Raw genomic sequence first — 13048 nt, 5'->3', positions numbered from 1 at the left:
CATCTCAGCTGATTTTTATAGCTGAGATGTGTGCCTGCCAGACACGAGCAGAATCGTTATATGCCCGTGCCGTTTAACCCCTTAAATGGCACTGTCAATATGCGACCGCGCCATTATAATAGCATCGGCGGTAAACATTTACTCGCCGGCTGATACCGGAAGTCACGTGATGTGATCACGTGACGTCTGGTGGTTGCCATGGTAGCACAGAGTCATGTGATGACTCCTGTAGCTGACATGACGCAGTTCCTGCCTCACACAGATGAGAGCTGGGTGAAACAGCTTAGGAGCATATCTGCTGTTCACAGCTGTGTAGCTGTGATCAGCAGATATGGCAGAGTGATCAGACAGCTGATCCATATAACCCCCTAGGTAGGGGGACCTAGTAAAAAAAAAAAAAAAGTTTTTAAAAAAATTAAAAAAATAAATAAATCTAAATGTTCAAACCACTCCCCTTTCGCCCAATTGAAAATTAAAAGGTTAAAAATATAAAAAATACACACACATTTGGTATCGCCGCGTTCAGAAATGCACCCGATCAAAATATGAAATCAATTAATCTGATCAGTAAACGGTGTAGCTGAAAAAAAAAAAAATCCAAACGTCAAAATTACGTTTTTTTGGTCACCACAAATTTTGCGCTAAATGCAATAACAGACAATCAGAACGTACCATCTACGCAAAAATGGTACCGTTAAAAAGATCAGCCCGAGACTCAAAAAATAAGCTGTCACTGACTCATACATCCCGACCAATGAGAACACTACGGGTCAAGGAATATGGCGTAAAACGTACGCCACTTTTTTCGGACAAAAGTCTGATTTTTTTTAACCCCTTAGATAAAAGTAAACCTATACATGTTTAGAGTCTACGAACTCGCACCGACCTCAGGCATCACGCCCACACATCTGGTTTACCATATAGTGAGCACAGTGAATAAAATATGACAAAAACAATAGTGCTATCGTACTTTTTTTTGCAATTTTTTCCGCATTTGGTATTTTTTTTGCAGTTTTCCAGTACACTATATGGTAAAACTTATGGTTTCATTTAAAAGTACAGCTTGTTCCGCAAAAAATGAGCGCTCACATGACCATATTGACTGAAAAATAAAAAAAAGGTTACGTTTCTTGGAAGAATTGCGAAATAAAAAAAAAAAAAAAACGGAAATCGCAAAATCGGCTGGTCGTGAAAGGGTTAAATGAATAAATCTGCAAGAAGTGTTGACCACTAGGAATATTTCTGATGGGCCACAGAAAATATTTTATGGCATTTAGTAAGTTTTCTAAGAACACATTTTGGTGCATAATTTACTAATCCCTTTTTCGTGGTATGTGATGCACAGACCGGCTGTGGGTCTCCATACATACGACTGGTCGAAGCATCGTGGTCCGTATTTGGACTGTGATGCACGGATGTGCGAATCTGGCCTAAGGCTACATGCGGACGCTGCTTTTTTTGGTGCAGTTTTATTGTCAGAACATTTAACTTCCCAGCAAAGTCTATGAGAAGTCAGATTTGCTCTGCGCTCATTGCAGTTTGTCAGCGTTTTGTCAAACGTTTATGACAAAAAAAAAATGCAGCATGTTCATTCTTCCTGCATTTTTGTCAACATTTGTCACAAAAACGCATGTTATGAAAAACGCACTGAAAACGCAGCAAAAATGCACCTATAATTACAAGCATTTTTTGTGACATTTCTAGGCTCTCTCTGACAAGGTGCAGTTTTGGCTGCATTTTGTCTGCAGTTTGTGAACACAAAAAGATGCAGTGTGCGCATGTAGCCTAAAGGCCACTTTACACGCTGTGATATCGTTACCGATATCGCTAGCGTGGGTACCCGCCCCCATCGGTTGTGCGACACGGGCAAAATCGCTGCCCGTGGCGCACAACATTGCCCGGACCAGTCACACTACTTACCTGCTCTGCGACGTCGCTGTGACCGGAGAACCGCCTCCTTTCTAAGGGGGCGGTTTGCGGACGCCCAATCGAAGCGTAGGGGCGGAGATGAGCGGGACGAAACATCCCGCCCACCTCCTTCCTTCTGCATTGCCGGCAGCCACAGGTAAGATGTTCCTCGTTCCCGGGGTGTCACACGTAGCGATGTGTGCTGCCGCAGGAGCGATGAACTACATTGTACACGCGGCAGCAGCGATATTTGAGAAGGGACCTCCATGTCACCGATGAGCGATTTTGAACATTTTTGTGACGATTCAAAATCGCTCAGAGCGATGTTGTTGTGTGTGACACCTAACACAGCCTGATGTGCTTCACAAATTCCGTGACCCCAACAACATCGCATTAGCGATGTCGTAGAGTGTAAAGCGGCCTTAAGGCTCCATTGAAGGACGCTGGCTGACCGTAAACCAATCAGTGGCTATTTAGAAGCACCGTAACACCGGGCAACTGTACTACCCATGTGCACAGAGCGATTGTGTGTAGTGTCATTTTATTGGCAGCACATATCCCAATTACAGAGGACAATGTGCTGACAAAAATGATATTAATTGCTTTTTCACTGGATGATCGATGGCCTGTTTAGATAGTGAGGTAATGTGCGTCCTAGTAACTCTCGTTGCCAATTCTGGGCAAGTGTAAATGTAAGTTTAGACTAGACAGTCTTTATATGTGGCAAATTGATCAAAGAGGCTCATGCTAATTGATAAATGTAAGGCCCCTTTACATTCTCTCGTTTAAGTGTATAAAGCCTAATGGTCGGATTACTTTTGCTGTAAAGTGTCCAATTTTTGGCTATACCACTCTTACCCACAAGTCATGTCGGCTATACACTTATTAACCAAGCCAAAAAGGGGTCTCAAACTTTTGCTAATTGAATAAATCTCCCACAATTGTGTGCATGTATGATATGACGACAACTCTCAGAACATGGGCTCCTGAACACCGCTCTCCGTTCTGTTGACGGTACGGCAGAGACACTACTTCCCCTGGTGCAGGCCATTTATTTCCAATTGCTCAGCTTTTTTTTCGCAGCAGAGCTTGATTTCCATTAAAGGAAACACTTTGTCTTTAGCTATTTTCTGGGATATTGCTCCCAAAGATCCTATCATATCCGGATACATATTATTCATTATAACATTATATCTTCTTTGGCTCTTGCTCACTGTCCCACACAGTCAGTTCCTGGTACAAGAAAACAATTTAACCTTACTGATAAAATTAGAGCCAAAATCATCTCCAAAATAAGACTGCTATTTACTTAATTATTTGAGGCATAAGTTATATCAACTTTGTGGCGCCATCTAGTGGCCCTTTATATGTAAAAGCTATTCTGTTTAACCACTCAGTTTTCAAATTATATACTGACTACTTTGGCTAAAATATCTACATTATCACTCTATGGTACAGAATGAACGTCCAGCCTACATAAACAACTGGCACGTTTAACACCGTGGTAGAATAGGACATCGCTAGGACATATATACTCACTGGTGAAGATTAGTTTAGTATCAAAGGGAGATTTTACCTGGCACAAGCAAAATTGTTGTGGTGCCCTAAAGAACCGGCCCATAACTGGTCAGTATAGAAAAAAAAATAATGGGTCACTCAAAATAGTCAGGTCATATATTGGCTCTCCATGGTTTCTTATGCTGACTATACACCACTGGTGGCTTTTTTTTTTTTTTTATTGAATTGCATGTATTTTAAGCTAAAGAACATTTTCCAACTGGGGTTTCATTGAGAATTTTGGAGGCTTCTGCAGCCGGTAAGTATATAAAATACAGAGCGAGCTGCAGACCGATGTGCTGTGATGAATCGGTTACACTCCTTTCCCGATCCTAGATAAAGCAGATTTCCAAGCGAGTCACTGTAAGGCCTTTGATACAAAAATCCTGAGTCCCTTATTCATGTTATTGTGGGAGACATTTGACTGAAGGGGGGCACAAATTACTTTGACATCAAGACATCGCTCACCTTGTGGACAATGAAGAATTGAAACCATTTGCCAACTTCCATACATAACACTAAATCAGTCAGTCAATTCCATGAACACATGAAACTAAAGTCTGCTGGCTCGTCCGAGCGTCTAATATGTATGGGGTCTCCTATCTCTCCATCTACAGATGTTGGGGACATAGTGGTCGGGCAGTTTGGAGATAATGTGCTGTCAAAGGGGCGGCAGCTTATTAACGTTCGGCCGAGCTGAACATTTACGTGTATTGGGGAGTCAGGAGAGATGGCTGATGGAAGAACATATTGACTGTCAGCCATCATGTGTACTTACACTAAGATAATCATGAATAAGTGCTGTTAAAAAAAGCTCGCTTCACAATTATCTTGAGGTGTAAACAGGCTGCTGATCACCCGATTAACAATCAAAATGCTCATTCATCAGGTGAAAGTCTTTGATGCAGCATAAAATCATCTTGTAAACAGGACTCGCATGGCTGAGGACAATGGCCGTCCATGAGCAGAGCGCGAGCCAATACAGATCACTCCGTGAGCATTGTTTAATTTACCCTGCTTATGCAAACAGGCCGTCATATTGTCTACTGATCGGTCCTTGTAAACAGACCTTAATAGGGATGTGAAGAATGTGACAGACTTCAGTAGTTGACATGATAAAACGTTCCGAGTCCTCTGGTATGAACTCCTAGATGTACACGTGGATCCTTTCTAACACTTTTGAGAGTTTTAAATACAGATGATAAAAAGGTGTAAACAGATATTGTGAAAGGTGCCCCGGTTAGTGACACACATAGGTGGGTATAGATCTCACTAATTCAATGGACATAAAACTGCAGACGGATGATTCCCCAAGCGGACCAGCGGCACCCGTTTTGGGCACTGCCCCACGCTTACACCACAACGGGTATTTGGTACATTATGGCATGTATTCACACTGGGATAAGTATACATAGGGAAAATTGCTACAGTGCCCAGCAGACACAGCCCCACCGTAATGGAAGTTGTGGACAAATTATCTATTCTTCCTTAAAAAATGGGAGTTTATGTTAAACGGAGAACCGAAAAGAGATCTGGAGATATATGGGCAAGTGGCTTGGATGCACCAGAGATGGCATTTGTGACACACAGAAGAATTTCGACAGAAAGGGCAGCAAACGATTTAAAAAAATACCCCAAATCCTGTTCTTGTACAATATCTGACTGGGACAAGTCAGGAGGCCCCGATACACAGACTGCAGAGTTTGGCCACCTTTAATGTGCATGGGAGCCTTAAGGAACTGTGTTGTTCCCACTGGGCAGCTCACCATTAATCTAATATATATCCTGGGGATATGATAACCGCTGCTGGCTGGAATGGGTCCCAACGTCAAGTTTAAAGAACAAGTAGCAATAATTAGGGCGAAGAAGAGTATGTTTGGAGAACTGATGTAAAGTTGAAGGAACCTCTGGTCTCCAGAGGAGCAAAAAGATTCAGTATTGTCACCTCCGAACTGCAGGACTCTGACCAATAAGTAGAAAGGGAAACCTGCTTTTTACATGAGACTTATTGAAATGTTTGTGCAATTCCACTACTTCTGGGTGCTATGAGTTACTCTATATGTCGGCACACAGCAAAAAACACACGACATGGACCTCTCTACTTCCAGGGCCAGGAGAAAATCAGAAGAAGGGAATTTTGTTTACTTACCGTAAATTCCTTTTCTTCTAGCTCCTATTGGGAGACCCAGACAATTGGGTGTATAGCTTCTGCCTCCGGAGGCCACACAAAGTATTACACTTTAAAAAGTGTAACCCCTCCCCTCTGCCTATACACCCTCCCATGCATCACGGGCCCATCAGTTTTGGTGCCAAAGCAGGAAGGAGGAAACTTATAAATTGGTCTAAGGTAAATTCAATCCGAAGGATGTTCGGAGAACTGAACCATGAACCAAAAGAACAATTCAACATGAACAACATGTGTACACAAAAGAACAACAGCCCGAAGGGAACAGGGGCGGGTGCTGGGTCTCCCAATAGGAGCTAGAAGAAAAGGAATTTACGGTAACCCTGTTAAGATCCCAGGGTTCTAGCGGACGCTTGTAAGGAGGGACTATGTGGCAAACCCCCTGCAGGAACGTGCGTACCTGTGGAAGCCTGGCTAGACGCTTTTGAAAAAACACGGAAAGCGCCGAGACTTGTCCCTTGAGAGAGCCGAGAGACAAACCCTTTTCCATTCCGGATTGAAGGAAGGACAGAAAAGTGGGCAAGGCAAACGGCCAGGGAGGAAAACCCTGATCAGAGCACCAGGATAAGAAGATCCTCCACATCCTGTGGTAGATTTTGGCGGACGTTGGTTTCCTGGCCTGTCTCATAGTGGCAATGACCTCTTGAGATAACCCTGAAGACGCTAGGATCCAGGACTCAATGGCCACACAGTCAGGTTGAGGGCCGCAGAATTCAGATGGAAAAATGGCCCTTGAGACAGCAAGTCTGGTCGGTCTGGTAGTGCCCACGGTTGACCCACTGTGAGATGCCACAGATCCGGGTACCCCGACCTCCTCGGCCAGTCTGGGGCGATGAGGATGGCGCGGCGGCAGTCGGACCTGATCTTGCGTCTCACTCTGGGCAGCATCGCCAGAGGAGGAAATACATAAGGCAGTCGAAACTGCGACCAATCCTGAACTAATGCGTCTGCCGCCAGAGCTCTGTGATCTTGAGACCGTGCCATGAATGCCGGGACCTTGTTGTTGTGCCGGGACGCCATTAGGTCGACGTCCGGCGTTCCCCAGCGGCAACAGATCTCTTGAAACACGTCCGGGTGAAGAGACCATTCCCCTGCGTCCATGCCCTGGCGACTGAGAAAGTCTGCTTCCCAGTTTTCTACGCCCGGGATGTGAACTGCGGAGATGGTGGAGGCTGTGGCTTCCACCCACAGCAGAATCCGCCGAACTTCTTGGAAGGCTTGACGACTGCGTGTGCCGCCTTGGTGGTTGATGTACGCCACCGCCGTGGCGTTGTCCGACTGAATTCGGATCTGCCTGCCTTCCAGCCACAGCTGGAACGCCTTTAGGGCTAGATACACTGCCCTTATCTACAGAACATTGATCTGAAGGGAGGACTCTGGCTGAGTCCAGGTACCCTGAGCCCTGTGGTGGAGGAAGACCGCTCCCCACCCTGACAGACTCGCGTCCGTCGTGACCACAGCCCAGGATGGGGGCAGGAAGGATTTTCCTTTCGACAGAGAAGTGGGAAGAAGCCACCACTGAAGAGAGGCTTTGGCTGCCCGAGAAAGGGAGACGTTCCTGTCGAGGGACGTCGACCTCCTGTCCCATTTGCGGAGAATGTCCCATTGGAGTGGACGCAGATGAAACTGCGCAAATGGAACTGCCTCCATTGCTGCCACCATCTTCCCTAGGAAGTGCATGAGGCGCCTCAAGGGGTGTGACTGGGCTCGAAGGAGAGATTGCACCCCTGTCTGTAGTGAACGCTGTTTGTCCAGCGGGAGCTTCACTATCGCTGAGAGAGTATGAAACTCCATCCCGAGATAAGTTAGCGATTGGGTCGGTGTCAATTTTGACTTTGGAAAATTGATGATCCACCCGAACCTCTGGAGAGTCTCCAGAGCAGTGTTCAGGCTGTGTTGGCATGCCACCCGGGAGGGTGCCCTGACTAGAAGATCGTCTAAGTAAGGGATCACCGAGTGTCCCTGAGAGTGTAGGACTGCCACCACTGTTGCCATGACCTTGGTGAAGACCCGTGGGGCTGTCGCCAGGCCGAAAGGCAGTGCCACGAACTGAAGGTGTTCGTCTCCGATGGCAAAACGCAGGAAGCGCTGATGCTCTGGTGCGATCGGCACGTGGAGATAAGCATCCCTGATGTCGATTGATGCTAGGAAGTCTCCTTGTGACATCGAGGCGATGACGGAGCGGAGAGATTCCATCCGGAACCGTCTGGTTTTTACGTGTCTGTTGAGCAGTTTGAGGTCCAGAACGGGACGGAATGATCCGTCCTTTTTTGGCACCACAAACAAGTTGGAGTAAAAACCGCGACCCCGTTCTTGAAGGGGAACAGGGATCACCACTCCTTCTGCCTTCAGAGTACTCACCGCCTGAAAAAGAGCATCGGCTCGCTCGGGGGGCGGAGATGTTCTGAAGAAACGAGTCGGAGGACGAGAGCTGAGCTCTATCCTGTAACCGTGAGACAGAATGTCTCTCACCCATCGGTCTTGGACATGTGGCAACCAGGCGTCGCAAAAGCGGGAGAGCCTGCCACCGACCGAGGATGCGGTTTGGGGAGGCCGAAAGTCATGAGGAGGCCGCTTTGGGGGCGGTTCCTCCGGCGGTCTTTTTAGGACGTGACTTAGACCGCCATGAATCAGAGTTCCTCTGGCCCTTCTGTGGCCGGTTGGACGTGAAGAATTGAGACCTGGCTGAGGGCCGAAAGGACCGAAACCTCGATTGTATCTTCCGCTGCTGAGGTCTGTTTGGTTTGGACTGGGGTAAGGACGAGTCCTTTCCCTTGGATTGTTTAATGATTTCATCCAATTGCTCGCCAAACAGACGTTCGCCAGAAAATGGCAAACCGGTTAAGAACTTCTTGGAAGCAGAGTCTGCCTTCCATTCGCGTAGCCACATGGCCCTGCGGACTGCCACTGAATTGGCGGATGCTACCGCTGTACGGCTCGCAGACGCCTGAGAGGTTAAAGACACAACCTGCGGAGTAGAGGCACGTGTGACTGCATTAATCTCAGCCAGACAAGCTGAGATAGCTTGGAGTGCCCATACGGCTGCGAATGCCGGAGCAAAAGACGCGCCTATGGCTTCATAGATGGATTTCATCAGGAGCTCTATTTGCCTGTCAGTGGCATCCTTGAGCGATGAACCATCTGCCACTGCTACTATGGATCTAGCCGCCAGTCTAGAGACTGGAGGATCCACCTTGGGACACTGAGCCCAACCCTTAACGACTTCAGTGGGGAAGGGGTAACGTGTGTCATTAAGGCGCTTAGTAAAACGCTTGTCCGGAAAAGCTCGGTGTTTCTGGACTGTATCTCTGAAGTTGGAGTGATCAAAAAAAGCACTCCGTGTACGTTTGGGAAACCTAAATTGGAATTTCTCCTGCTGAGAAGCTGACTCCTCAATCGGAGGAGTTGGAGGAGAAAGTTCTAACACCTGATTGATGGACGCTATAAGGTCATTTACTATGGCGTCCCCTTCAGGTGTATCAAGATTGAGAGGGGCGTCCGGATCAGAGCCCTGATCTGCCACATCCGCTTCATCCTCCAGAGAGTCCTCATGCTTAGACCCTGAGCAGTGTGATGAAGTCGAGGGAAGCTCCCAGCGAGCCCGCTTAGTCGGTCTGGGACTGCGGTCTGTGTCGGAGTCCTCACCGTGGGACCTAGGAGTCACCCCAGGAGCACTTTGCTGCGCCGACCGAGGGGGGCCTGGGGGCAATGATTCCACAGTGCCCGGGGCCTGTGTTACCGGTCTGGACTGCAAAGCTTCTAGTATCTTAGCAGACCATTTGTCCATAGACTGAGCCATGGATTGAGAAAGTGACTCAGAAAGTTTCTCAGCCAACGCTGCAAACTCTGTCCCTGCCACCTGGACAGTGGTAGCCGGTGGTTCTACCTGGGCCAAGGGTCCTACCGGTGGCTGAGGCTCCGGCTGAGTGAGTGTCACAGGGGCCGAGCATTGCACACAATGAGGGTAGGTGGAACCTGCAGGTAACATAGCCGCACAAGAGGTACAGGTTGCAAAATAAGCCTGTGCCTTGGCACCCTTGCTTTTTGCGGACGACATGCTGTTGTCTCCTCTTAGAGCAATCAGTGAGGGTATATAGCCAAAAGCAAATAGTGCGGCCGAACAGAGTAAATGTATACAATATAAGGATATAAATATACACTTCGGCACCCAGGGGGGCCAGCACCTAGTAACAGGTGCGGCTTACCGACCGCCCTCAGCGGTTGTGTGTCCACCAGATTCCCTGCCTGGGCCTCCCAGCGTTGTGGAGCTCAAGTCTGAAGTTCTCCACCGGTAGAAGTGCTGATAGCAATGGCTGCCAGCGTTCTGAAAGGAGGAGGGAGCCGTGGGCGTGCCTCAGAAAGTGCGGGAATCTGGTGCCCCGCAGTGCTCAGTGAGGGGGGAGGAGGATACCCAAGTATGCTCCAGCCCTCACCGCTGACGTCCAGCTAGCGTCCCGCCCTTACCCCTGACTGGCAGGCCCGGGGGCGGGAGTATGCGGTGCTAGGCCGCAAAAGCCGGGGACTAAAGTTATTAACGCGGCCGGCAAAAAAGCGCGGTCGACGCGGTAGTCCCTGCAACACAAAACACCAAGCAGCTGCTGCAGCGTCCGTTACACAGGCGCTGTATGCGCCGTCCCCTAGGGGACACAGAGTACCTCAGAGGAGCAGGGCCTGTCCCTGATGATACCCGGCTCCTGTCCGTCAGATACCCCCAGGGGCTGCGGAGGGAGCCCGGTCCCAGTGCATGGTGACCGGTTAGGATCCCACTTCACCCAGAGCCCCTAAGGGATGGGGAAGGATAACGACATGTGGCTCCAGCCTTTGTACCCGCAATGGGTACCTCAACCTTAACAGCACCACCGACCAGAGTGGGGTGAGAAGGGAGCATGCCGGGAGCCCTGTTAGGGGCCCTCTTTTCTTCCATCCGATAAAGTCAGCAGCTGCTGCTGACTAAAATGTGGAGCTTGCGTGAATGTGTCTGCCTCCTTCAACACAAAGCAAAAAACTGATGGGCCCGTGATGCACGGGAGGGTGTATAGGCAGAGGGGAGGGAGGGGTTACACTTTTTAAAGTGTAATACTTTGTGTGGCCTCCGGAGGCAGAAGCTATACACCCAATTGTCTGGGTCTCCCAATGGAGCGACAAAGAAAAGTTTTGTTTTGCGATTATAATTTATGTCTAGTGTAGAACAGTAGAAATCTACCAGCTCAGATATTATTTCACAAATATGGACAATGTACTGTAAGAGGCTGCTTTTCAGAAAAAAGACATCCTGACTACAAAGAAGCGTGCCATGAGTGAGTGCCAGCATGGAGCTTCATACATGGGATGTATGATACCGTGGTTACAGTTCACAGGATGAGTATTGTGCTTCATACATACAAATATAATAAATGTAAATTTAAAGGGAACCTGTCAGGTGCAGTATGCCACCAGAACCACAAGCAGTTCTGGGTGTATACTGCTAATCCCAGCCTAACCGTCCCTGTATACACTAGCATAGATAAAGAGATCTTTACAAAAAGTATTTCTAAAGATCCTTTATGATATGCTAATAAGACCAGGGAATAGTCGCAAGGACGTTCCTGGGCTTATTCCGGTCTCTTATGTTAGCATGCCCACAGGGGCGTGCTAATATGCTATTCAATGCCTATCACCCACCGTCATCAGCGGTGAAACGTGAAATCTGTGTTTGCACTAGTCACCACCTTCAACGCTGGGCAGTGCGCATGATAAGTCTCGGCACTTCCGGTCATGCGCACTAAATGTCTGACGCCGGGACATGTACACCTGGCTTCATATTGCACATAACTAAGAAGTGTCGGGGACTTCTGATCATGCGCACTGACCCCAAGCCCGGCGTTCTGAGGTGATGGAATGGACACAGGTACGTACGTCACTGCCGATGATGACGCTGGCAGTAGTCATTGAATAGCATGATAGGACGTCCCTGTGGGTGTGCTAGAGGGCGGCATGAGCGTAGGAACCAACGCCCTTGCAACTATCCCTATGCTCATTAGCATATCATAAAGGATCTTTAGAAATACTTTTTCTAAAGATCTTTATCCATGCTACTAGATACAGGCATGGTTAGGCATCCCTGCTAGTGGTTCTGGTTGCATATTGCACCTCACAGGTTCCCTTTAATGGAGCGATTATAATATCTATGAGATAAGTAACTGACCGGTGGGATTGTGGAGCAGCTGCCGACTGTTCCCATGGACGTCACACTCGTGGTTCTTGTACGGTGCTGGGCAATATGTTGTAAATGGTCTTCATCCCTAGAAATAAAACGCAAAATTCTGAAACCAATGCATAACCTTCAAGGAAACCCCCCAATCTTCTACCAAGACAAAGCATAATTAAAGAGGACCCATTGACTCTTCTGACATGTCTGTCTTGTATTATCCATGAAACTAGGCCGAATCATTATTTTTTCAGAACCTTGTACTATTCCTCTGTTAATACTCAAAAAAAAAAAAAAGCATTTTAAAATAATGAGAAAAAAAAAATGAAGTTTTACCATCCCCCATGCAAATGGGGTTTGCCCGTAAACAATGAAATCTTCATATGAGAGAATTCAGGTAAACAATTTTATGATATTGTGAAGTTGGAAATGTGACTGTGTTTACCAAATTTATTGGCAAATGCTTTGGCTGGAAATATCCTCATACCAGTATAAACTTTTCCAGGCATAAAGAATGTGGTGAAAATAACAATTATGAACACTAAAATGCAGTCACCCGGTGATCCAATGCGGGAGCTCTGGTGGTCTATGCCAGCACCAGCAGCCATGACTTCCATGAAAGGTCCAAACGTAGGGAAACTTCCGACGATTAGCTATTTCTAGCAAGACTACCAGAGTACCTTACGCTGGCTCGATGGTGTGATGAGTATAAAGCACTTTATTTTTATTCCTGGTTCCTTAGAACCCCTTTAACATTTCCATTTGCCATCTAAATCCTCTCATTGAAAATTAATGGGGTTCTCCTAGAGAGGAGTGAAAAAAATTCATGGGACCTGGTTCAGAAGCCACATCAATATTCCGTGGCTGCGACTTGCCTCCTATCTGGCATGCCCGACACCTCTTATTAGCCAGCCTTGCACGACGTTGTGTGACCGGCACACCATAACAATGATGTTGCCCAGGACAGCTAATCAAATGAGCAGCTGATGATGCTGGCAGACAGGTGTTTTTCAGGGCTCCTTGTCTGATGACCATGAACTTAATGTGACCACTGGACCAGGACCCTGCAAGTCGATTTGCTCATCTGTAGGTTCTCCTGGACTATAATACTAATGAACTACAGCTTCAATGTCTAAAAGCACGAGGGTGCGACTTCAGCAAGGCCTGACAATCAGCACAATGAGGCCGGAAACATCAGATTAGTTACAACA

General features: G+C 47.5%; 1 protein-coding gene across 1 annotated transcript in view; it reads right to left on the bottom strand.

Annotated features, from left to right (window-relative positions):
- Nucleotides 1–13048, bottom strand: part of RIOK2 (RIO kinase 2) — a 119303-nt gene that overhangs the window by 13036 nt on the left and 93219 nt on the right. Inside the window, exon 9 of the mRNA XM_075325067.1 lies at nt 11835–11931. Coding sequence (XP_075181182.1) covers nt 11835–11931 — 97 coding nt within the window. The remainder of the gene's footprint in view (nt 1–11834; nt 11932–13048) is intronic.

This window comes from Anomaloglossus baeobatrachus, chromosome 1 (genome assembly GCF_048569485.1).
Source record: "Anomaloglossus baeobatrachus isolate aAnoBae1 chromosome 1, aAnoBae1.hap1, whole genome shotgun sequence".
NCBI lineage: Eukaryota > Metazoa > Chordata > Amphibia > Anura > Aromobatidae > Anomaloglossus > Anomaloglossus baeobatrachus.
The sequence above is the reverse complement of the archived record's forward strand: the minus strand, read 5'-3'. Positions and strand labels throughout refer to the sequence as shown.